This window comes from Podarcis cretensis (genome assembly GCF_951804945.1).
Source record: "Podarcis cretensis genome assembly, chromosome: 14".
NCBI lineage: Eukaryota > Metazoa > Chordata > Lepidosauria > Squamata > Lacertidae > Podarcis > Podarcis cretensis.
In genome coordinates this window covers 38,247,483-38,273,810 of record NC_137183.1, presented here as the reverse complement: position 1 = coordinate 38,273,810, position 26,328 = coordinate 38,247,483, and the positions used below count along the sequence as shown (strand labels likewise).

The following is a 26,328-nucleotide window of genomic DNA, read 5'->3' as shown; positions in this document are numbered from 1 at the left end:
CGCTGTTTGTTAAATAATTCATAATGCCTCTCTGATATTTGTTTTCCTACCATTAAAACAATTAATCTATTGAAGAATGTAGGATTTTTTTTAGCTTATAGGGAACCCCAAATAATTTTTATTCAATATATTTCAAAATGTACATGACTGAGACTTGTGCAGTTTTGTGTAGAAATCAGACCCAGTTCAAACTGGGCTTAATGGTATCAGTTAGTCTTAAAGTGTTCCTCTCTATACCATCCGTACATATCATAAGGTATTGTTATGCTCCCCACATTTGTCCGAACAGTGAAGAGTCCAGAGGTGTAATGCTTATCTCACTTGGCTTAGTTTCTTTTGGAAGTTCGCTGGAGGCCTAAGGTATTTTGCAGCATTTGATTTTATTTACAAAGATAAAAGCTGAGCCAGGCAAGTTCCTTTGTGAGAAAAGTACCACCTAAGTACTGTTGTTAGGTATAACAAAGTTGCTCTGTACCAGAGGACAAATAAGTGGGCACCCGAGTCTCTCACCTGGCTGGTAATGAGAAAGAAAAAGAGAGTGGGATGTCTGAGCTGGAAGCAAGAAGCAGGCAGAAGCCAGACTGTTTGTTTGTTTGTTTGTTTGTTTAGAAGCAAGACAATTAGAGCTATGCTTGATTTCTGTTTGATTCCAAGGCTGTGAATGAGAAAAGCAAGACCTTCTGGGGTGTTAATTAAGACCCCAGACTCTGATTGTATATATGTGTAAATAAACCATATATCTTAAATACACCACAGTCTCCGCTCTCCCTCATTCTAAGGAAACCAGACCCTGGGAATCTCACACCGCTCAGAGACTGGGGTGGCATGCAACAGTATGTTATGTATGCCATGTGGTTGAAACCAAGGCAGATGGATTTGGAAATGTACCCTGACAATATATCTCACTATTTTAGATCTTCTCCCAATGGAATCCTTTTTGCCTGAAAAGGTCCCTTACTCACCACAGAAGTAGATTACTGAAACCAAGGCCATTAATATGTGGAAACATGCCCTCCTCCCAAGCAAATAGATTTTGCAAATGTTTTTACTTGTGACTTTAAAGTGTACTGCGCAAATGAACCTAATAAGTTTGTTTCATTTACCATTCATAGCAACAAAGTTTCCCTAAAATGAGTCAGTCTCCAAACAATGCATAATTTTATACATACAGTGGCACCTCGGGTTAAGAACTTAAGAATCCGGAACTTTAGCTAATGGGGCCTCCCACTGCCACCACGCAATTTCTGTTCTCATCCTGAAGCAAAGTTCTTAACCTGAGGTACTGTTTTGGGTTAGGGGAGTCTGTAACCTGAAGTGTTAGTAACCTGAAGTGTCTGTAACCTGAGGTACCACTGTACACTTCTGTCATGTCACCTCTTAGCTGCCTGTGGCTGGATGGTTACGTGGGAGCTGGTTGAAGTTAAATCCTTCGAAGACAGAGGTCCTCTGGCTAGGACGGGACGACATGGGACTGAGGGGGCAACTCCCATCTCTTGTGGGGGTGCAATTAGTGCCAGCACCGTCCGTTAAGAGTTTGGGTGTAATCTTCGATACCTCCCTCTCCACGGAGGCGCAGATTGCAGCTATAACAAAGGCGGCATTTTTTCATCTCCGTCAAGCTAAGCAGTTGGCTCCTTACCTCTCTCGCCCTGACCTAGCCACTGTGATCCACGCGACGGTCACCTCCAGACTGGATTATTGTAACTCGCTCTACGTGGGGCTGCCCTTGAGACTGACCCAGAAACTCCAGCGGGTGCAGAATGCCGCAGCGAGACTCCTTACGGGGTCTTCGCTTAGAGATCACATTCATCCGGTGCTATACCAGCTGCACTGGCTCCCGGTGGAGTACAGGATCAGGTTTAAGGTGCTGGTTTTAACCTTCAAAGCCCTATACGGCCTAGGGCCCTCGTACCTACGGGACCGCCTCTCCTGGTATGCCCCACAGAGGAACTTACGGTCTTCAAATAAAAACATCTTGAAGGTCCCAGGCCACAGAGAGGTTAGGCTGGCCTCAACTAGAGCCAGGGCTTTTTCGGCTGCGGCTCCAACCTGGTGGAACGCTCTGTCACAAGAGACAAGGGCCCTGCAGGACTTGACATCTTTCCGCAGGGCCTGCAAGACAGAGCTGTTCCACCTGGCCTTTGGTCAGGGCGCAGCCTGACTCCCTCCTTTGGCAATCTTTACAAAACTTTAGTTTATGGTTGCCATCAATTTTGATTTTAATTAATTTTTATAATGTTTTTATAATGTTGTACTGTTTTAGTGTTGTTAGCCGCCCTGAGCCCGGCTTCGGCTGGGGAGGGCAGGATATAAATAAAATTTATTATTATTATTATTATTATTATTATTATTATTATTATTATCCCTAAACTAAATAGTCCCAAATGCTGCAACCTTTCCTCATAGTGAGGTTGTATTGAGTACCATGACAATGTGATTTCGGATGAAACAAATCCCGATATGTCTGGCAGCAGAATCAGAGTGAGCCTTTCTGCAGCCGAGAAGGACGTTAAGAATTGAAGAGAAGGAGGCGGGGGGGGGGGATCCACGTTGCAATCTAGCTCACTGCGTAGCTGGAGACGGCGGGTTAATTTGGTGTAACTAGGACCTAAATCAATGCCCCAGGCCCAAGCGTCTTCCACATAGCAACCGTTGTCAAGGGCTTGCTGCCGTTGATCGGGCAGGTCCTGGCAGGGGTGAAAAAAAATTCATCAATGACCAAAAAAAATCTACAACACACCAGGATGGTGGTAGAGAAGACGGCGCTAAAACCAGAAGCGGAAAAAATAATAATCCATAGTTGTCAAAGGAAGCTGCGGGGATTGCTCGGAGATTACGGTAGCTACGGTTCCGCCGAGGTGTTTCACAACAAACCTGACAGGACCCGGCAGCGCGGGTCTGTCAGACACTCAGACTATAGAGATAGAAAGATATAGCAGGGGACGGTAGATATTAAAAATGGCTAGTTAAGATGGAGAGTAGTAATTTTAAAAGTTTTTTTTTTTAAAAAATTCATACAAAATTAAAATTGCCTATAAAAAGATATAGTGAGGTCCATTTCTATCTTTATGGATAAACTGTGGCCGCGGAATAGATGTCTATTTCGCTCTGTTCTTTGGCACCTCTATAGTGAAATTTTGCGCGTTGGACGTTAGGTTGGAAAAAGCAGTTCAGCGTGAGACCGGAAGTGCCCTAAAGAGTGCAGGAAGTGGCTAAAGTGTGTAGTTGGGCTTGTGCCTTTTTGGGTGGGGGCGAGGGGCTTTACTGCCGCCGCCGCCGCTGCTGCTTGCTTTAATTGCCAGTTTGCGGACCTTCCCTGGCTTTCCTCATGCTGCCCGCAGACTGTGCCCACAGGTGATATTGTAGTAGTAGTATTGGTAGTAGTAGTAGTAGTAGTAGTAGTAGTAGTTATTGCAGTTACATGATCAGCGTGCCTGCGATTTATGGAGTAGAATTGGAGAGGCCCCTCCTGTCCCGGCGCGTTTACTATCTAAGTTTAAATTCAAGAGGAAGGGAGCCCCGCCCACCGCCGGCCTTGGGACGGGGTGGCGGGTCCAACCCCAGAACTTATTTGTAGGGTAAAAGCCGAGCCCCTTCAACAACTGAGGGAAGTAATGTTTCAGCTCATTGTACAGCGGTACCCAGTGTTTCGTTTCTTAAAATGAGGCGAGTCTTGGATTCCAAGCCTGCTTGTGAGGGCTGCCTAGAAATTCCATATACACATCCATAATTTAATGTCAAATTTTGAATGGGGCTGTCAAATGCTTCATTATCTCCCCATGTCTTTTCCTAGAGAACAGGCCAATTTAAAGAATGTTGATTACATTGTTTCCAAGTTAAATAGCAACATTTTCTTCTTTTACCATTTGCCATTTTAGACTGGTTTCTCTACTCACCCAAGCCTTGGAAGACTGTGCTGAACAAAAGCAGCAACTGCAGCAGAAACTAACACAATGCCAAGCTGTTCTTGGAGACTGGTAAGCTGGAGGTGGGGAAAGAGGAATATGTGCCAGTCCTATCTAAAGTTTCAGAGAATTGTTTTTTTCTTTTTAAGTGAGGAGGAAGCAAACTGTGTTAGTAAAAAAAACCACAACAAAAAACAACTGTGTTAGTTAATTCTCAGTTTTTCCATCTCTCCTTATTACCAAGTGGAAGAGATGAGTCCATACAGATTTTTTTTAAAAAAGGTAAAAGCTAAGAACCTTGTTGTTTCCTCAGGATGTCTGGGCAAAGAATATTGTTATTAATGCCAATAACTGTATTGTGTGCTGTTTAAAAGGATGACAGCTGTAGAAGAATTATTGGTCATACCTGTTTCTTGCTGAATGCATGCTTTGTGTTTCCTTTCTGCTAGGAACTCACAAGCTCCTGAATACCCAGCCCTTGATGATGGCAAAAATGATAATCAAGGTATGGGAATAACAGTTCTTTACCAGTAGCCCCAGCCTCTGTCTTCAGTTAGGTGTTCTCTCTTTCCTTTGCCCACACGCTAGGTACTTTTGTCTGTGTTTTCAGACTTAGAGCCACTTCATTGTGGGATCACACTGGTATTCAGTGTGTTTTGCACTGGTAAAGGGGTGGAGTGGAGAGAGAGAGGGAAAAGTGGGGAAAGAAGCAAAGTATGAAATTTATAAAACAGTAAAAAAAAGCCCAAAGCATTTTGATGTAGATTTTATTTAAGGTCCCTTCCAACTCTGCAATTTTATTATTCTCTTATTCGAGTAATAATTTTCCCCCTAATAAAGCTTTACATCTTAAACTTGGCTGTGGCAGTTTCTGTGCATACTTGGGTAGGATCAAATCCGACAACTCTTGTGATACATAAAAAAGGCTTCTTTGCATTGCAGGCCCAAAATTCTGCATCCAATCATTTGGAATATGCCATAGACTTGCATTTTTGTTAATTGTGGTCTGGTTCTACCATAACCTTTTGCAGTATTATCTTGAGACAGTCAACATACTCTGTCTTCATGGTAGGCACATTCAAATAAAGTTTAAGCTATCTGGTTAATGAGAAATTTCACTATGAGGAGGTGGTGTGGAAAACATAACATATCTCATTGTCCATAAATGACTTTGTGCTTTAAAAAATATCTGCATCATTGCAGGGGGATTGGACTAGATGACCCTATTCAACTCTAGAATTCTACTAGTTTATGATTTGGATCAGAGCGAGACAGCACCGAAAGACCTTAATTAATATATTATCTCTTTCATTTGTAGGAAGTGAACCCTCAGCCAAGGAGCTTGAGGAACTGGAGCTGCTTAACAAAGCCCTTGAGAAAGCATTAAGGATCCGAGCAAAGTTCCAGCAGGCTCCATGTGAGCTTATAGAAAGTGCCAAAGCTGCAGAAAAGAAGGCTGTTAGTAGTGCTGATGTAAAACAACAAGTGGATTATTCTAAAGAGAGCATCTCGAAGACAGTAAAAGTGCAATCTGTGAGCAGAAAGCCAGTGCCTTCCAAAAAGCCTACAGCATACATGCTGAAAGCTCCCTACAGGACTGACTTAGATGTGAAAAGGTCACAAGTGAAAATGTCAGGCAGACTGAGCTCCAGAACTTCAAAGATGCCAGGGAGGAAGAAGTCAGCCAAAGGGGCTGCCTCCCCCAAAGCCATGTTGTCTGCAAAAATAACCCAAATGGGTCATGAAAAGGTCTTTGCCACTGAAGAACCCAGAACACAACATGAATTTTCTAAATCTTCACATTGTGCAAAGCTAAACCCTTCATTTGGGAACCTTGTGGGTGGGGGAGACATTGTAGGTACTGATGTGCCTTTTTCTGAAGCGGAGCATAATTTTGTTGGTCCTGCTCCAGAGTCTGTAGCCACACAGAGCCATATGGAAGAAGGCACCCCAGGGGCAGACACAACATCCCAGATATCTACTCTACAGGAAAAGGGGTAAGTTTCCAGGAGTTAAGACTTTAGCTGGCTTAACTTGCTTTTTCTTGTTTCCTTCTCCATCAAACACATTTTGGGCCTGTTGAAATTTCTGAGCTATTTGTAAAGATGGTGGTTCTGGCTAAATGTCCTTGACCTGAACTAATTTAATAAGTGGCAATACAAAAGAAATGCTTGTGGGATGGGTTGGAATTGGTAATGCCTGGGTTATGGAAGGGCAGCTGGTGTCCATAACAGCTAGTAACTTGCTTTTTGATATCTGAAATTAAAGAGAAGGAAATGAAAACATGTATCCAGATTTTGAATATGTGTGTGCTAAGTATTATAATGCAGTTCCATTTTATTTTTTTTACAGATCTTTGATAAAACTGCCACATCCTTATGGGAAAGCCTTTTCCAGGTATACCAGGTAACCTTATGCTAATCAAAAACTCAGAGTTCCCTGCAAATGGATGGGCAAAATTTGAGGGAGGAATCTAAGCCTTTATGGTAGGATGGCAGAGGTTATTAGTAATTTGCAAAATGGAGCTGGGATTGAAGAAGTGTTCTGTAGTCTGTTTTCTGGCACATCCACGGGGGTGGCACCAATCTGTGTTGTCTAGATGGGTTGGTTTTAGAGACCTTAAGCCAACTTTTCATATAGCCATGGGTGTACTTAGTAGCCTCTTATTCTCATGGTCTTTGTTTGCCTTCTGCAGAATGGGTATAGGAAGCTGCCTGATACCAGGTCAGATTATACGTCCCTCTAGCTCAAGAGCAGGGGACCTGCTAATGGTCTAATTAGACCTTCCAGACCTCCTCATTTGGCCCACAAGGCCATTTTGGCCAGGACATGCCCTTTTTAAGCTGGTGTGGGGCAGACAGACAAAAAGCTGACTCAGACAGACAAAAAGGCGGCCTGCATGGGGTTTCCTGAGGTCACTGTGACATGGGGGTCTTCGCCCATCTGTCAGACTTGGCCCATGGGGGTGAAGGTGATAATGGTTGTGCCCTCTGGCCAGCATTGTCTGCTCAAACTGTCAGCAACCTTTTGGCACAGTCTTGGGCAGAGGTGGTACCCATCACCTGATTTCTGTTGTTTCTAACTGGAGTTGGTCAAGAATTGAATATGGGACCTTATGCATGTAAAGCATGTACCTTACCTAATGCTAGTTTGGATAAACATGGGTTTCTTTAGGCTGATGAATGATAGAACCTCCCCCACACCAACACCTTGAATGGTATAATCAGGCTTCCTCGACCTCGGCCCTCCAGATGTTTTTGGCCTACAACTCCCATGATCCCTAGCTAGCAGGACCAGTGGTCAGGGATGATGGGAATTGTAGTCTCAAAACATCTGAAGGGCCGAGGTTGAGGAAGCCTGGTATAAATGATGTACTGTTATCCTGTTTCTTTTAGACATGGATTATGCTGTTTCCCTCTTGGAAATAATCAGTCTCTTCTGGTTTAATGCCAGTCAGTGATTCTTGGAGGCTATAGGTGACCAGGAGAGTTGCTGTTTACAAACCTGGGTTAAAAGCTTATCATGTGACACCATCTATAACTCTGTGAGGAAAGTAGTTCTTTGTGGTCACATCCACACGATGCACCTAAGTGCATTTAAAGCACATGATTTCCCCATATAATCATGGGAATTGTAGTTAACCCCCCACATAGTTACAGTTTCCAACACCCTTAAAAGCTACAGTTCCCAGGATTCTCTGGGAGAAGCCATGCGTTTTAATTTTACATGTGGATATGACCTGTATATGCAGTTTTAACACTGTTCAGTGTTTCCTTCATTTCCTTTGACATCTGAACAGCTGCAAAGAAATGGGAATATGTGATCAGAGAACATACGTGATTGTCTTCTGATGTAATACTACTACAGTCATACCTCGGGTTGAAGTAGCTTCAGGATAAATATTCTTGGGTTGCACTCCGCGGCGACCTGGAAGTAACAGAGCACGTTACTTCCGGGTTTTGCTGCATGCGCAGACGCTCAAAATGACGTCATGCACATGCGCAGAAGCGGCGAATTGCGACCCACGCAGACGCGGGTAGCGTTTGCTTGAGGATGCGAATGGGGCTCCAGTATGGATCCTGTTCACATCCAGAGGTACCACTGTATTACATTTTATGTCATTACTGTATGGCTGCTGGTTGTCTGAATGCATCCAGAGCTAGAGTTAATGGAGTGACTAGGGCTGGATCTAGACACATCAAAGAAGTGTTTCAGTTAAACACGTTGCAAACTTTGTACTGTATGAGAAATCTAGTTAGCAAAAATGGAACTCTACAGTGCCATCTGGTGTCAAAGTGTTAGAATGCACAAACAACGCATGTAAGGCACTTTTTCTTTGCCAATGTGGCTGAGTCCAAAGTCAAAAGAAAAATAATTAATACATCTCTATAGCTGCATCTGTCATATCCTATGTATAATATATACTATCATGTTTTTAACAGAAACTAAAACAAATGGCATCAATCTGTGTTGGCAGGAGGTTCTATCAAATTGTAGATTTGGATGACATAGTTTTGTCCTGCTGTTTAACTGAAATCACATGTGGTTTTCAAGTTTCAAAGTAAAATAGACACACAAATAAAATGTGTATGTGTTAGGAGTCAAAATACGTATTGGGAGCCAAATATTTCCTCATTCTTGCAACTTGAAAAGCATCAGTCACTAGTGTCTAACAAATGTCTGGGATCTAAATGCCAACAACAACTTTAATTTGGAACAGGCAGAATAATATCTGCCACATGCTAAGTAAATATAAACCCATTGTTCCACTGAGTCTCATCTAAAGAGTTTAACCTGGTAGAGAATACTTTCCACCAATTTAAAGTGTGAGTCTCCAAATTCTGCAACTGTTAGCAGATTTTGCAATGAAGACCATATTCTGCAGTCATTGCCATGTAGATTTCTGTATGGCTTGGACAGCAGACAAGGGTATCTGTTCTGCTGTGCTTTCTCATTGTTGATGATGGTCTTGATTACTCCAGTGGAAGCCTACTGTGCACTAGTGGAAACAAGGCTTGCATCTCTCAAGTAAGCAGATGCCCTTCTGTGGCTTTAGCTATCTGAGAAGATGCAATAAGTCCATCCAGCAATTTAGGACAAGTTATTCTCATCCTTGCCTATAGATGGACCAAATATCCTAAATTTGATTACTTTTCCAATAGGATTATACACAATTCTTCCTTAGATCGTTTTGGAGTTTCGGTGACAAAGGTCTGTTGTTTTGGGATCCTGCAGTGTAAGCAAATAAGTGTAGTTGACAGAAATACGATTGGCCCTGCTTCAGGAAGAACTGCAATCTGTGAGGTGTGAATTTCAGGCTAAGCCCAACTCTTGCTAACTGCTTGTTCCCCTCCTTTATAAATGCCTAGGCTGGGAGAGAAATGCCGTCTTTGCAAAACAAGCCCAGAAGCTGTTGCTGCAAGGAATAGTTTTATGGAGAAGCTACAAGCAACAGTATCCTTTTCTGGCTTTGGCTTTATAATGGGGGGCAGGGGGTTTGGAGAAAATGAAGGATAAAGTGCAAGACTGGCTACACTACGCTCAGATTAAAGAAGTTTTTAAAAATGACAAAAAGTTAGGGTTCCAGGTGGAGAAATCGAAGTTGGAAACAGAACTGTTAGAGCCTAAGACTAAGGCACTTTCAAGAATGTATAACTTGCTGTTAAAATGGAATACACAAGACGAAATGGTTAAATCGGTTATGATAAAGTGGGCTCAGGATATTGGGTATAATATTATGTTTGAGGACTGGGAAAGGTTGTGGACCACTGGGCTGAACTTCACTGCATGTAATGCTTTGAAGGAAAATGTAATGAAAATGATATATAGATGGTACATGACCCCAGTTAAACTTGCCAAAATATACCATTTGTCTGATAATAAATGTTGGAAATGTAAAGAACATGAAGGAACATTCTTTCACCTCTGGTGGACTTGCCCTAGAGTGAAGGCCTTTTGGGAAATGATATATAATGAGTAGAAAAAGGTATTTAAGTATACCTTCACTAAGAAACCAGAGGCCTTCCTTCTGGGCATTGTCGGCCAGAAGGTGTTAAAGAAGGACCGAACATTTTTTATGTATGCAACAACGGCAGCAAGGATACTCATCGCTAAGAGCTGGAAAACTCAAGATCTACCCACACTGGAAGAGTGGCAGATGCAGCTGATGGACTATATGCAACTGGCCGAGATGACTGGCAGAATTCGAGACCTGGGAGAAGAGAGGGTTGAAGAAGATTGGAAGAAATTTAAGATCTATCTACAAAAGTATTGTAATTTGGTTGAATGCTAAGAAGGATGCTAGATCACAAATAATTGCCTACCATTGAATTAGATTTGAATTTGACGATAAGTGAGATTGAGGGAAACACAAAATTTTTGGAGATTAGATTAAACTAACTGAACAAGATTTAAGAATATAAATAAGATGCTAAATTGCTGGAAAAAATTTATAATGATGTAAGTGGGAGTGGGAGACGTGAGGGAGTCCAAAGAAGTTCTGAAAAATGTGTTATGATCCATGTTATATTGTTTATTATTTTTGCATTTGGTATTTGAAAAAAATCTCAATAAATATTTATTAAAAAAAATATAATGGGGGGCAGGGGGCAGCTGTGGCCTTCCAGATGTTGTTGGGACTCCAACGTCCAGCGGTACCAACTAGCACGGACAACCACCAGGGTTGATGGGAGTCTAGCAGTATTAGAAGGGCCTCAGGTCCCCCAGCCATGCTTTAGAAGAAGTAAATGTGTCTTCAGCTGTGGCTTGATGAGTGCATAATATAGCCTATGTAGAAAGAGCCTTTTGGGCACATCCAAGACCTTTGGTGGGGCTTTCAGTCTGTTTCTTCCTTTTGCATAGTCTCATTTGAAAAATGTAAGTATTTTTCAGTAGTAGTTTTTTTTTAATATGGCCTTCAGTTTCAACTTTTAAACACCTGCTGGAAAGTTTTCTATTCTGTCAGGCACACAGTTAAGAATGCATCTTTCCATAATAGCTGGTTTTTAATTTTAATTTTAATGTTAATTTTTGCCATTGTACAGTTTTATATTTAATTGTTGTAAACTGCTCTGATTTTTTAATGAATAGCGGTATATAAATATTTTTATTTAAAAAATAAACAATATAGCAGGTAACATGAAGGAAAGAAAGTTGAACTATAGACAATATCATGCCTATTCTTTATTCTTTGAATAAAAGTTTGAAAAGGTGTGAAGATCCAGTCCCTCTTCTCCCAACCCACTTTCTACCTGCACAGAAATTGGTGAATGCACCTGTGTGGAATTCCTTGTTTCCAGGAATGTTGCTAAATGCAAGGCCAGTTTTGGCCCTGAAACATTTGACCTTGCTATAAATCTGGCAAGCTAGCCAGTAGGATGGTGACCCTAAAAGCCTTTATTTCCACTGTCTCCACTAAGCCTTATTGACTTAAGCTTATGGTCAGTTCTGCTTGCCTTCACTAGCCTTAAGTCCAGTTGATGTGAAAGAAGAGTTTAAGCACCTACGTGACATTCAGTCCCATGTGAGCCAGTGCATGGAAGCTGAGACCTCAGGTAAGGAAGGCGATGAAGGTAGCTAAAATGCTTTGGGAATGTAATTTCAGTCTCAAAAAATTGTGGTGGAGATATCCATACCCACAACTGTGAACAGATGATTTGCTCCACAGATTACATTGGCAAGAAGCTATGGTTTGGTGTGCACCACCACCCCAAATTCTCTATTTTGCCTCTAGTCTGTATGATGTATGTAGTTTGGAACACAATATATCTCACCAATGTTTCATTTTTGTGTGCGCACTTAAAACTCCTAATGAATGGTAGCTGTCAGAACATAGCTTGCATTTATTTATTTGTGGGACCCCCGCACTTGCAACTTCTCTGAGGTGCTAGACTTGAGGCTGCCTTCTCCCGAGTGATTCTGTCTCTAACTCTCTTATTCCTCTTAGAGTCTCTTGGAGAAAACCCAACTTGGCAGAGACAGTACGAAAGTCTTCTGACTCTGGAGGGCCTGCAAACGATAGTGGGCCAGTGTCTGGACAAAGTGCACCAGTTAAGAGAAGGTGAAGGATATGACGTAATAACATTGTGTTGTTGTTGTTTTTAAAAAAATGATGTATAGATATAACCAATTACAGACAGATAAAATGAGATTTGGGAGCTGCAATACCACACACTCATTCTGCATGCTTACCCTAGATTGTTGAAAATTCAGCACTCGTTCCAGGTCTCCACCTAGGCGTGGGCCGTGTAGGGTTAGGACATTTTGTCATAATCCTGCCTGGCTGCCTCCTATGGCACTGCAGCTTTCTCAGCAAAAACAAACAGATCAGCCTTACCCTGTAACTAATTGCTCAGTTCCTAGCAATGCGTGGCTTGTTTTCTTATGCAGATACAGTAAGCAAATTGTGTTGCAAACAAAAGGTTTGTTATAGAACGATGGAGTTGCAAGGTGTCTTTTTACCCATCTGGTTCAACTCCCTGCTTAATGCAGGAGATCAAGAGTATCCCTAGCAGGCATCTGCCTGGAGACCTTGAGCAAGGGAGAGCCTGCTAGCCCTCTAATAGATTGGTTCCACTGTCAATCTGCTTGTAACAATAAGACGTTTCAGTTCAAATATTGCCTTATGAACCTAAGAAGAGCCTGCTGGATTAGGCCAGTTGCCCATCTTGTCCAGCATCCTGTTCTCACAGTGGCCACCCAGATGCCTGCGGGAAACCTGCAAGCGGAACCAGAGCACAGCCCATCCTGTGGTTTCCAAAAACTGGCCAGAAGCATTATGCCTTCTGTAGGAGCGCATTCCATAGTTTAACTTGAGCCCATTAGAGATCTAGTCCAGGCATAGGCAAACTCAGCCCTCCAGGTGTTTTGGGACTACAACTCCCATCATCCCTGACCACTGGTTGTTAGCTAGGAATGATGGGAGTTGTAGTCCCAAAACACCTGGCGGGCCAAGTTTGCCTATGCCTGATCGTCCTACCTTCTGGGTCAGCTGAGAACAACACTTTGTCCTCTTCTTCTGTGTTCTAGCCCTTCAGGTATTGGCAGAGTGCTATCACTTCCCTCTTGGTCTCCTCACTTTTGTGCTTTGTTTATCCCCTGACAGCTATGGAGTCCCATTCAAAGCTGTTCCCTGCTAACTCCGCTTGCAGCGAGGGATGCTCCTCTGCATGGTGTGCCTCCCCTGGAAGCCAGAGGTGCTGGGATGTAGAAACTGTTGGGCCACCGCCACTGCTTTCGTACTCCAGCTTGGAGGAGCTGAAGGAGATGGAAGCCTTGAGACTGAAGGTGGCGATGCTGCGCCAGCAACTTGAGATACAGAAGGTAACTTGGCAGTAAGGCTGCCTTTTATGGTGTTGGGGTCCAAGCTCTTTGCTCACTTTGTTCAGACATCCTGGTCAGGTTCAGCTGGTGGGGTGTAAGTCTTAAGATGTATGCTTAAGATAAATAAAACATTTAAGAAAAATAATAATAAGGTGATTGAGGTCTTGGGGGAGTCACTGTTAGTCGTCCCCCATGGCTTGGATACACCAGGAACTTTGTGTTTAGTGTTGTATACCCAAGTTTATGGAACTCCCTTCCAGCTGAAGTCAGACAGGCACCTTCCCTGCTGAATGCCCAGCACCTACTAAATGCTTTTTTCATTTATTCTGGCAGGCATTTTAATTGAAGTTTGATTTTATAGTTTTAATTGATTTTTACTGCTTGTATTGTATCGAGAGACTATTGCAGTTAAGCAGTATATACATTGTTTAAATAATAATACAATAAAGATCTAAGGGCTGTAGTTCAGAAGTAGAACATCTGTTTTACATGTACAAGGTTTAAATTCCCTATATCTTCAGATAGGGCTGAAACCCTGGAGAGATGCTGCCAGCCAGTGTAGACAGTATACCGAGCCAGATGAAGCAATGGTCTGACTGTATGAAGCAGCTTCCTGTGTTCCTAAATCTGGCTGTTTTATATTCAGAGAGATTAATTGGCTATCCTGCTGCATAGAACTAAAAGCAAGTGGATGAAACAGAAGGCAGCTAGGGAATATGCTCTCACAACTGGAAACTGGCCAGATGAAAACTCAGTTTTTACTTAATGGTAGCTGTAGAAAGCTTTTCTATTGAGCTTGAACCAATTGTGCTAATTTATTGATAGTATGAGTGGGGTATCATTCTAATATAATGCATCCTATCATTCTAATATAATGCATTAAGTTTGCCATAGGAGCAAAGTGCCACGTTTTAGCCAACCATTCACTTGGTTTTTCATCTGTTCTCTCTTCCCCAGCTTCGGTCTGTAGCTGCCCCTGTATACCTCCTTTAGCATTAGGCTTCACTGGCTATCCAAATGAGCCTCATCGCACCATCCTGATGCTATGCTGACTCTGATTAGTGGCTTTTTTCTTTTTTCAACATTGCAGGTTGCTTGAGGGACTCTGCTTTGTGGGTTTCCTAGTTCACACTGCAGAAGGCACCACAAGCAAGCACAGCTGGCTGCCTCATATTAGCAGCCATTTACTGAGAGCTGGAAAAGGCAGTCAAGGGACAATTATACAACTCTTCCTTCCCTGATTCAGTATGTCATCTGCACTCCTCAACTTCTGAATGGTCTGTGTGGGAGATACTTTCCCTCCCCATTAACAGGTTGTCTTGTTCCCAGGCCATGGAAGCTGAACTCCTCCCTCTTCTAGAACCTGGACGTATTCAGGAAAGCTCCAGAGCATCACTGTGCCGTGCCATTTACACCTTGCTGTGTGAAGGAGGTGAACGTTTCCCTGTTCTTGTACATGATGAGGAGTTGCCCAGCTGACTGGACGCCTCAATCTGACATATGACAATGTGCATAGAAAGCATTGAACTCTGGCTGCAGTCTTTAAATCAGTGCACATCCTTGGCCTGTTCTGTGAATGATCAAGCTTAATAGTACTCTAAGGGGCATTGTCTGCATTCATAAAGCAAATAAATTTATTTTATACCTTTGAAATCTTTCTCTTGCACAAATTTCTTTCAGCCTCATCTGAAACCTCTCAAACAGGTTCTGATGTACTCCACCCCACCCCCCTTCCATAAAATCACCTTTCTCATTGAGAATGGAGGGATGGGCTGTTAATGACCAAAGATTCTGGTGCCTGCCATTTTGGCCATGCATGTGGCCCATGTTCAGGCTCCTGAGGACCTGAGACCTTCCTGTGAGCAGATTTCAACATGTATCAAAAAGTGCAAGGTTTAAGAATTCAGAGAGTGATCGTACCTTATGCCCCACTTGTGGGCTTCCCATTGGCCCCTGTGAATAAAGCCTCCTGGATTAGATGGGCCATAGGCCTGATCCTGCAGTGCTCTTCTTGGGTGCCAAACCCAGTTCCAAAATTGAGAATTTTCAGCACACATCAGCAAACATACCCACCTACATTCCTCAGATGAAAATAGGGAAATTCTTTTCTACATCACTAACACTCCTGGAGGTGGGGGGCTTTTTCTGTATGTTAAGATTTTTTCATGATACAGAAAACCCCCCTCAAAGCCCAGCTAGCTTCAGCACCCACCCTCGACCCCCATAACCTCCTTGGCCCCCACATCCCTCAAACTACAGCCCCACATAGGCCTGCCTGCATCCTGCCAGCCAATACCCTTCCCCATCACCCCCAGGGCCTTCTGCCCAGGATTTCCTCAGGCTGCTGCCTTCTCTTCAGGCCTGACCTGGCTCACTTTCTCCTTGTTTTTATTCAGCATGGCCAGCTGGATGGGTGGCTGGGGGCTCGCCAGGCCAGGGAATCACAGTCAGTGGGGACCGTGGCGTTGGCATCCCCAGTGCCTTGCTCCCCCTTCTCCTCTTCCTGCTACAACTACTGCTACTATTCCACCAGCCTGGCTCCCTCAGACACAGCGCAAGAGTCTTTGGTGGCAAATGAGGTCGAGGTGGAGGAGCGGAGGAAGGCAGCCTCAGCCAGCAACTCTCTCTCCCCACCCCCCTGCTTCCTCCAATGTGAAGCCATTTCCAGTTAGCATACCTCAACAAAGATGGGAATTCAGGACTCGGCATGAGAAAGTGAGAAACCGTGATAGCGTAAGTCTTTTCGTGACATTTCTGGCATTTCTGGGACAGTTGGAGACTATGATGTCGCTTTTGGCATGTTGAGATATTCACAAGATCCACATTGCAGGGTTTGGAGATGGAAAGACCATAAAGCACAAACCACTACTGAGTTTTTTAAAAGGTTGAGATGGATTCACAATATATGATCACTTTTTGCAGATGTTCTTGACAGGTTTTTTTTTTTTTTTTTTTAGCTGAACCACTGCTCTAGTTGAATAGCCTGTTCCGGCATGGTGCCCTATTAGAGCCTGATTAGAGCCAGGAATATAGCAGCAAGGGCCTGCTGTCTTTGCGAGGTTTGGCAATGACAGAGTTGTGACATTTTAATCAGCTCACCTTTTCGCCTTGTTATTTCTATTCAATCCCCAGGAACTGTCAGTGTTAATCTAGCAAAAGCAGTTTTCCCATCAAACATGGGAATTTGGGAGTTGGGGGCAGGGAGCTGGCAGCAAAATTCCAATTGTTCAACATGTAAGGTTGCTGGCTTCCAAGAGTTCATATACTTTTGCACCTCAAAAGAGCATCAAACTGGTTGCATACTGTTCTGCTGAGAGGTGATTTGCTCTTTTATTCTGTGCTCCTGAGGCCATGTTTTTTAAAAAAACTTTTCAGCCTGTAAAGTAAGCAAAGCAAGGCCCACTAACACAGTGGCAAAGAGACTGATCTGTGAACCAGAAAATCAGTCCCCAGTTCAATGTTTTCCCTCTTGCATGAACTTGCTAGGTTCCTCTAGCTTAGAGGGACATGGGAAGGACTGCTGAGATAATGGTCCGGTTCACATGTCACATTAATCTGCAAGTAAAAGAAACATTAAACCAGGAATAGGAATTGTGGTGCTCTCCTGGCATTGTTGGACTACAGCTCCCATAATTCCCAACCATTGGCCATACTGGTTCTGGCTGATGGGAGATAGAGTATGACAACTTTGGGAGCATACCATGTTGACTATTCCTGCATTAGACTATAAAAATAAACTATGGCAAACTAAGAGGCAAATCAGTGGTAGAGCATTTGCTCTGCATGCAAAAGGCCCTGGGTGAAATCACATCTTGAGGTACAGTGGTACCTCGGGTTAAGTACTTAATTCGTTCCAGAGGTCCGTTCTTAACCTGAAACTGTTCTTAACCTGAAGCACCACTTTAGCTAAGGGGGCCTTCCTGCTGCTGCCGCACCACCGGAGCACGATTTCTGTTCTCATCCTGAAGCAAAGTTCTTAACCCGAGGTACTATTTCTGGGTTAGCGGAGTCTGTAACCTGAAGCGTCTGTAACCTGGAGCGTATGTAACCTGAGGTACCACTGTATAGCTGGGAAATGCCCATTTCAAATTTTGGAGAGCCATTGCTGGTTGTTGCAGACAGTATGAAATCAGATTGACCAATGGTCTGACTCACCTGAAGACAACTCCCTATAATCTGTTGAATATTGTGCTATTATTTCCATAGCGGTCTTATTTCTGGTCTGTTGACTATAATAAATGGGTGGTGGTGATCCACGTGGCTTGAAATATCATGGGCATGTTTACTTTTGAGCATTAGACATAAACATGTGTTACATACATTCACTTAAAAACAGTTTGCAAATTAAAATATTCAAATGCTCACAGCCAAGGCACAACAATTCTTTCATCCTTGCCCTGCTAATAGGTTTGCTGCCAAAAACCTACTGTTTATTAATGTTTTTCCTTAGGACAAATCTTGGCACTTGCAAATTTGTTTGAGATTATCACTTAAGCTGAAAACTTTGTAAAATAAAATGTGAAATTTGATTGCCCACGAGGGGAATAATACAGTAAACCGGGACTTGAAAATATTGTTTGAATAATGCATGTTGTGGAGAAAATGGATAGAGAGATGTTTTCCTGCCTCTCATAATATTAAAATCCAGGTTCATTCAACGAAGCTGAAAGGTGTGAGATTCAGGACAAACGAAATAAAGTACTTCTACACACAGTGCATAGTCAACAATGGAATTTGCAACCACAAACAGGAGCTGCAACATTTTGTTGCTATTTTTAAACGACAAAATTGTCTCTTTCTTCATTGCTATGTACCCTGTTCTTGCAACTAGGGCTATTTAATTGCAAGTTAAGTCCAGGATGGTTATGACAGAGCTTACTTCCCATTAAGTATACTTAGAAAAATTGGTTCAGATTTCCAACCTGAACCTGAACCTCAAAGGCTCAGTTTCAAAATGCTCTGCATATAATGGCCTTAAGGGAAGCTGTAGTAGAAGCAACTGTCAAGGTTATTAGATGTAGGTGCTTAAAACACTCTACACAAATTGTTTAATGGGGGTAAAAGGCACATACTGAAGATGGAATATCTCCTTCTCAGTAGAGATACCTTCCAGACTCAGAAGATACATAGATAGATGATAGATAGATAGATAGATAGATAGATAGATAGATAGATAGATAGATAGATAGAGACAGACAGACAGACAGACAGACAGACAGACAGACAGACAGACAGACAGACAGGTCTCTCTCTCTCTCTCTCTCTCTCTGAATGCTGGAAGCCAAAGCAGTACCATCCTCAGATAAGGAGGATAAGAAGGAGGCATCATCAGGCCTTGGGGAACCCCAAGGTTTGCAGAGGAGGGAATCCCTGAACCCCAGCCCAATAAAGGCTGAGCATGCTCAGTGACCACAGAATGCAGAGTGGCTGGCTGGCACTCTGAACAGGAGGCACTCCACACTCCAACATTTTGTTCCAAGTTCTACTTGTTACCTCCAGTTCTCAGGCAGGTAGTGAGCACCTGAGATTTACCACTTCAGACTGCAGGTTGAGGCTCATGTGGCAGAATCTGTCTATACCAAAACTATCAGATCTTTCTCGATGACAAACTAGTTTTCCACAAGTCGTGATTTTTAATTGTATGGAAAAGCATTCTATTGTGCCTCGGTATTCCGGCTACCATGGTAAATGGAGGCAAACACTTTGGCCCTGTTTGCAGGGGCTTCTCAAAAACTGCATAAATGGAGACCTGTGTGCAGCTTGCAAATAGTGGTGAATGTTTATGTGTGTGTGTTTGTATCTTGGCTCAGACCTAAGCTATGTTCTTGTTCCACAGTTGGCAATCTGAAAATGGGTTGTTATTTCTGCTGCCTCCTTCTTCACCTCTGATGACTGAAGATGCGGGAATTCTTTGACAAGGAGGTGTGTGAGCCTGCCATTGAGATGAAAATAGGAGGGAAATGTCACCTAGCAACTTGTCACTATCCAAGAAGCCTTTGTTGGTGGGAAGGAATGTGACATTTTGATGCTATTTCCAGAGCCATATTTCCGGAAGCTGCTATGTTATTAAGGCAACACTGTAATTTTTCCCACCTTGACTCACCAAAGGCAGAGGAAGGCCTTCTAAGACCATGCCACATGAGTCAAGAATGGTGTTCTCTCTTGTCCCAGGTCTTCAGTATGTGCTTTTATCAGCTTCTAACTGTGCAGGCTTGCAAGGACCATGACTGCGGGATGGAGCCAGGAGTCCAGATAGGGCAAAGATGGGCATTCTCACACTCCAGGGGTCAAATGTCGCCCTCCAGGCCTCTCTTTCTTGGCCCCTCAGCAGTCTTCCCAAACTACTCCTACCCCTCCAACATTTTTCCGATGGAAATTGGGACATCCCATTCCATAATGATAATTTTACTATGTATACCCCACACATCTTACTAGGTTGCCCCAGCCACTGTGGGCAGCTTCCAACACATATAAAAACATAATAAAACATTAAACATTAAAAAAACCTTATCTATACAAGATTGCGTTCAGATAGTTTGGGGGTTGGATAACTCCATACCCTCCAACATTTCTTCAATGAAAATAGGGACATTCTGGAATCAAATCAGAAACTGGGATGGCTTCTCTAAATCAGGGATGTCTTTGGAAAATAGGAACACCTGGAGGGTCTGCTCCCCTGCTCTCCAGACCCTCACCAGCCCTACGTCATACCCTCCAGTTTTTTTTTGAAAGGGGCTTTCAAAGAGCACTGCACTGCACTACACTTTGAAGCCTCAACAATCAGCTGAATGGTGCTTCAGAAGCTTCTTTTGGCAGCTGCTTTTTACTTGTCCCTGCCTGATGTCATATGAGATGTCAGGTGATTGGCAGGAGAGCATTGCTTGCCTAGAATGGCCAGGCAGGTCAAATGGGGAGGCCTGGTGGGCCTGATTAGGTATGCAGGCTGGACGTCCCCCAGCCCTGCATAACATAATACCCAGATTCCCAGCTTTCATTTCAAAAAGAGAGCAAGTTTCCAACATTTATAGAACCTGAGATATGAGACAAGATGCACAGACACTATGCACATTTTTAAATGAGAAATTAGTCTGTTCCGCAATGTTTTACTTTGTGCCCCACCCCAGCAAAAAAAAAAAAAAAATCCTGTGAGGGTTGGTGCCTCTGAGACCTATGATAGTGTGGTGTGGCCACCCCCACTGCTGGCCTGTGGCCCCTGGATGATTGCTTAAGGGTCCTAGGGATGGGGGGTGGGTGGGGAGAAAATAGCCACTCCAATGTAATGGTTAAAGTGTAGAACTAGAACTGGAGAGGTCGCAATTCAAATCCCCATCCAGCCATTCATTTTACTGGTTGAAATTAAAAATGGAATAGCCATGTTCGTCTGCTACAGTAAAAATAAAACAAAAGAGTCTCGTGGCACCTTTAAAGACCGACAAATTGATTATGGAATGAGCTTTTGTAGACCATATCAATAGAATACATGAAGAATGTTATGCTGTTTTAGATTTGTAAGTCTTCAGGGCTTGCAACAAGCCTCTGTGGCCAGCTCTGCCATTAGGCAGAGTGAGGCAACTGCTTCAGGTGAAGATGGAGGTGGGGGGGGAGGTAAAGCAAAGGTAAAGGTAAGGTGTTGGGGGACTGTGCTACAGGCCTTGCCTTTGCCCCCTGAATCTAGTCTGCTGCCCTCAGGTGTGACGGAAGATGCTGCCCAGTCACCCATGCTTAAGTGAAACTCAGTCTGATCAGCTTTTGTATGCCTATGTCCTTGTGGATGTGTAAACCGTATGTCTGGGCCATGGGTGGGGTGTCATGAACAAGGAAGACCACAGTGAGCAGGCATCAACTGGTCCTTAAGGTATCCTGGACTCAAGTTGTTAGTGGCCTTGCAAATTAATGCTGGCCCAGTAGCATATGGGCAACCACTACAACCTTTCCACATAATTGGATGCAATTTACATAGAAGCAATCTACAGAATTGGACCCACAATACTGAACACATGGCTTCTGGTATATCCAATCCATGTGTCTGAGTCATAAAGGGAAAGGGAAAGGGACCCCTGACCATTAGGTCCAGTCGTGGCCGACTCTGGGGTTGTGGTGCTCATCTCACTTTACTGGCCGAGGGAGCTGGTGTACAACTTTCGGGTCATGTGGCCAGCATGACTAAGCCGCTTCTGGCGAATCAGAGCAGTGCACGGAAACGCCGTTTACCTTCCCGCCGGAGCGGTACCTATTTATCTACTTGCACTTTGACATGCTTTCGAATTGCTAGGTTGGCAGGAGCAGGGACCAAGCAACGGGAGCTCACCCCATCACGGGGATTTGAACCGCTGAGCTTCTGATCAGCAAGTCCTAGGCTCTGTGGTTTAACCCACAGCGCCACCCACGTCTGAGTCATGGGGGACCATTAATTTACTTTCCCAAAGATCTTTGCCATCAGGCAGGGATATAAGGCACCAGGTGGTAATCCTGGACTCATCAGCAGCCATTGGAAGTTTTTAAGGACTGAAGTTATGTGCTGGAGGTAGTCCGCCCCCAAAAATAATCTAGTTACAACATTTTGCGCCAGCTGAAGCTCCTGGACCAGTCCCAATAGCAGCACCACATAGAATGCATTCCAGTAATCGAGTCCTGAGCTTACCAGTGCACGGATCATCATAGCCAGACTGTCACTGTGCAAGAATGACTGCAATTGGTGTACCAGCTATAGCTGGGAGAAGGCACTCCTAGCTACTGAGGCTACCTGAGACTCCAGCAACAAAGATGGATCCAGCAGCAACTCTAAACAGCAAGCCTTACAGAGGGAATGCAACCCCATCCAAAACAAGCAACTGTCCAATCTCCGAGATGCGGGACCCCTGCCCCCCACACTGTGCCTCTGTCATCCCAGGGTCTAAATTCCGTTTATTAGCCCTCATCCAACTCCCAAGTGCGTCCAGACACGGGTCGAAATAATGCACAGCCTCCCCTGACTGATGTTAATAGAGAAATAGGTTGCTTGGCAGCAGCCTCTAGAGGGCAGCAGAGCATCGCTATTTCTTTCAGTTCCCCCTTTCACTATCTCTGCCACGTAGGTGTAAACGGAACCCCCCGCTGGCCCATCCATCTCTCCCTGAACGGTGCTTGCAGATGAGCTAAGGTATTGGCTTCTTTACCTTTCTGCAGAATGAGTCACCCTGGCCCAATTGCCCTGATCTGTCTTTTGCTTTGTGCGGGGGCGAGCTGCACTGTGAAGAATATCACAGAGAGTATTATAATAAGAAGTACATCCTTACAATGGTCGCTGCAGCAAATGAAGTGGCAAGATGCAAAGATGGGCAGGATTCCAGATGTGTGCCATGTCTTTTAGACTGCAGTCCTGCCACCTGCACGGACGGTCTTATTATGTTATCCAGTCTTTTCAGTCGAAGAAAAACTGGCATTAAACTAAACTCCTCTACTTTTTAATAACCGCCTATTACAGGGATTCTCCCCCACCCCCATCACTCTGGCATGACAAGCTTCACCAGCTGAAATGATTTCTGCATTTCTACCAAAGGAAACCTAACCAGCATGAACTGGGACGGAACAACATTTGCCGGCTGCAAAATATTCCTCAAAGTGATGCTGAGAGCTGTGTCCTCTACATGATTACTCCATAACAAGGCTCACTGAATTCCGCGGCATTTCTTATTTCTTATGCGTTCACTCAGTGCTTGTCTTGGTGTTAAACAATACCACTGGAACCTGCAACAAAATGTTACAGCATGGAGTCACTTCAATTCCATGTTCTAGCCAGACACATCTTCTTTTATTATACGCTATGTTCCGTTCCCTCCTCCTTCCTACCTTTGCACACACACATTCTGGGTCCACTGAGCATACTCAGTCTTTATTGGCTGGGGGTTTTTTTGGTGTGTGTGTGTGTCCTACCCTGTAGCCCCTTCATTATTTTTCCTTTTGAATTTCTGAGCATCATGTATTCCCCTCCCCACCCCCAAGCATGCTGATTTTACCCTCTTGTGCGCAAGAGATGTTGTTTGGTTACCTTGGGGAGAGATTGATGCTGTGTACACACACCATCTACTTAAAACACATTTTCTTCCACCAGCTCAAGAGAATCCCGGGAACTGCGATTTACCTCCAGAGAACTACAGTTCCCAACACCCTTAACAAACTACAGTTCCAGGATTCTTTGGAGGGAAGTCAGCGGCTTTAAATGTATGGTATCAGTATGCACTGCCTCTGTTCAGTCCCCCCCCCCACTTTGTAACATAGCTTTTATTAATTTTCACCTTTAAACTGTTTAACATGGTTGCATCAAAATATATCTTTATTTACATTAGAGCATCTGACATGCAAAAATTACATAAAAATAAAAGAACAATAAATTGTCATGAACTGGCAGGACAACAGGGAGGAATAATAGTAGTAGTAGTAGTAGTAGTAGTAGTAGTAATAATTTATTTTTACCCTGCCCATCTGGATCCTGGTGAGGGGTGGAGCTGGGACTGGGACACACCGGGGTCAACTGGGGATGGGGAAGGAGAGGTTGGTGTAGGAAATACTCATGGGGTGACAGAGGATGACGAGGGAATGGGGGCCAGTGCACAGGAACCAGAGCAGCAGGACCCATCACCAGAGCCAGAGGGCCCCCGGCCTCCACAAACATGACAGGCTCTGAGGAGTAAGAAGCAGCAGGAATTGTGCTCCAGGAGGCTGAGACAGGCAAGGCCCCAGAGCCCAGATCCCTAGCTGGCCAGGTGGGGCTCGCTAGCTCTGGGAGGAGGTGTGTGATTCCTCAGATGGAGTAGGCTTGGAACAGGTGAGGGCCACATGCCTCATCAAGCCCAGATGCTGCAATCAGCATGCAAAGTATAAAAGGGCAACAGAGCTGAGGCGCTGGGTCTGTTCAACTGCCCATGTTGATGGATCTCAGCTTGCATGCTTCAGGATCTCTGCATGACTGTGCTTTGGACTCTGGACACATGGATTGACCCTGGGCTGGGGACTCGACATACTGACTTGCTGCCAGGTAGGCCAGAAGTTCAGGACATAAACACTCTGATAAACATTTCTGAATATATTAACAAAGTTGTGTCGAAGTGCATAGACTGTGAAAAAGATCACCTGTTCGTTCCTGCAGTCTAAGTTCCTATTAAAGTCATGGGGGCTGGTCAGGCTGGCTTTTCCTCCTAGATGCATTGGTATGGTGAGAAAAGTTGGAGGGGATAGAGTCTTCAACAGCAAAATGTTGGAGGGTATGGAATAGGATGTCCCTATTTTCTTTGGAGAAATGTTGGAGGCTGTGCAACCCTCATGTTCATCACTAGTTCGCATTGTTTGCATAGCATCATAAAGCAAATTCTGGGTGACAATCGCAGGCTGCATTTAGCTAGAGCAGAACCTGTGGCCTTCCGTATGTTGGGAGCTATAATTTCCAGCATGTTTGACCACTGGCCGTGCTGGTTTGGGGCCGGTGGGAGTTGGAGTTCAACCGTATTCAGAGGGTGGCAGGTTCCTCATTCCTCAGAGCGTTGCTTTCCCAAGGCATCCTCCTCCAAATCCAATTAAAGGGATTATGCTACAGCCACAGCTGCTTCAACAGAAGGATATCGGAGCTCCTAGTTCCTCTTGCTTTGCCCTTATGCTAGTGATAATCTAAGAATATTCTTAGCTAGGGGAAAGGCAAGAAGAACCACTGAGCTTTAGTGCCCCTTGTACTACAGTGATACACCTATTAGATGCAGAAGTCAGCACTTTGGGAATTATTAGAAGAAGCTGCCTGGTGCATCTTGCCAAGTATTATCTCTTCTGAGTTCTGACTGGCAGTGGCTCTCCGGAGCCTCGGGCCAGATGCCTTTCCCATCTATTGGTTCCTTTTAACTGGAGATGATAACTGGGACTCTGCACACGAATCATTGTGCTCGGCTGCCACTGAGTCCTGGGCTCCTCCCATGGCTTCCATACATTTATGAAACAGGGAAGTTTTTCCTTCTCATTACTGCAAGAGTCATGTATGTCTGGTGAAATCTCAGAAGCTTGCAGAAGGATGAGTGACTCTTCTAATGATCCAGGGGTGAAACTTCTTTAGAGAGTTTTCTGCCTCTCTCTCTGACTAGCAAAATCACTTATCTATACATGAACAAATGTATACCTGTGTGTATGCCTCATTCATATCATAGACTCATAGAATTGTAGAGTTGGAAGGGAACCTAAGGGCCATCTAGTCCAACCCCCTGGAATGCCGGAATCACAGCTAAAGAATCATTGACAGATGGCCATCCAACCTCTGTTTAAAAACCTCCAACAATCATATGGTCTTATCTACCTTGTCTTTGAATTCTTCTTCTTCTTCTTCTTCTTCTTCTTCTTCTTCTTCTTCTTCTTCTTCTTCTTCTTCTTTATTTCTAAACTCTGGTCTCTCAGGACAGGCACAAAAGGACAAGGGGGGGGGGGAAGCAGGCACCAATTATTTAAGAGAGTAGTTTGTATAATGAACCAGCTGGAATGGAAATTTTGGGTTTTCCGAGTGTACATTGCCTTTTTTTGTCTTCTGAAACACTTGGCCAGAGAAAAGTAAGTCTCCAAGCTAGACTTCTTTACAAAGGGGATCATGAGAAACTTTCACCAAATCTCCTACCCTCCCCACATCATTGGATGCTTTTATTTCTTTCGCCCTCTCTCATTCTACACAAGAATTAAATAGGAGCTTCTTGCTTTCTTTTCCTTGTCCTTGAATGGATTCAATTAAGCTTGTTACACCCCCCTCCCTCCTGGGCCATCCTCCCCCCCCTTACTCTTGTGGCGTCATCTACATCGATTGCTTTCGCAGACCTGCTTCTGCCCTATAATGCTTTCCTCTGTCACTTGCTAAAATGGGCTTTGTTTCTAGAAAGACAAATGGGAAGAAGGTGATGACAGTCGTAGTGAGATGGTAAAGCAGGGAGGTCAATAGCGCCCCCACTCCACCCCTGTTATTTCTATCACCAGGAAAAGCTGAGACTGAAGCGCAGTGTCACAGAGGCTTCCAAAGGATAGAGAGGGATGAAGAGCTGCATGCTGATGGGGCCAGGCAAACACAGTGGCCATTGTGTGGCCTGTAAACTCCTGTATGCAAAAA

At 44.0% G+C, this 26,328-nt stretch overlaps 1 protein-coding gene across 2 annotated transcripts; it reads left to right on the top strand.

Annotated features, from left to right (window-relative positions):
• Positions 1 to 3,165: 3,165 nt before the first annotated feature.
• On the top strand, positions 3,166 to 14,879 carry TEDC2 (tubulin epsilon and delta complex 2). 2 transcript variants are annotated; one of them, XM_079952851.1, is made up of 10 exons: positions 3,166 to 3,354; positions 3,879 to 3,977; positions 4,355 to 4,410; positions 5,224 to 5,902; positions 6,258 to 6,302; positions 9,275 to 9,359; positions 11,350 to 11,458; positions 11,851 to 11,964; positions 13,009 to 13,226; positions 14,556 to 14,879. In XM_079952851.1, exons 1-10 carry the CDS (start codon positions 3,329 to 3,331, stop codon positions 14,703 to 14,705), a joined length of 1,581 nt encoding a protein of 526 aa, XP_079808977.1. In that variant the 5' UTR covers positions 3,166 to 3,328; the 3' UTR covers positions 14,706 to 14,879. The 2 variants fall into 2 exon arrangements, with proteins under 2 accessions (XP_079808977.1, XP_079808976.1); XM_079952850.1 differs by having other exon boundaries at positions 3,168 to 3,354; positions 6,258 to 6,311.
• The last annotated feature ends 11,449 nt before the right edge of the window (positions 14,880 to 26,328 follow it).

What these genes read in the sequence shown, in the direction of transcription:
- TEDC2 (XM_079952850.1), top strand. Translation starts at nt 3,329, where the DNA reads ATGCTGCCCGCAGACTGTGCCCACAG. An exon ending in CCCGCAGACTGTGCCCACAG is followed by an intron (nt 3,355 to 3,878) that starts GTGATATTGTAG and finishes TTGCCATTTTAG; the next exon opens with ACTGGTTTCTCTACTCACCC. An exon ending in TGGCAAAAATGATAATCAAG is followed by an intron (nt 4,411 to 5,223) that starts GTATGGGAATAA and finishes TTTCATTTGTAG; the next exon opens with GAAGTGAACCCTCAGCCAAG.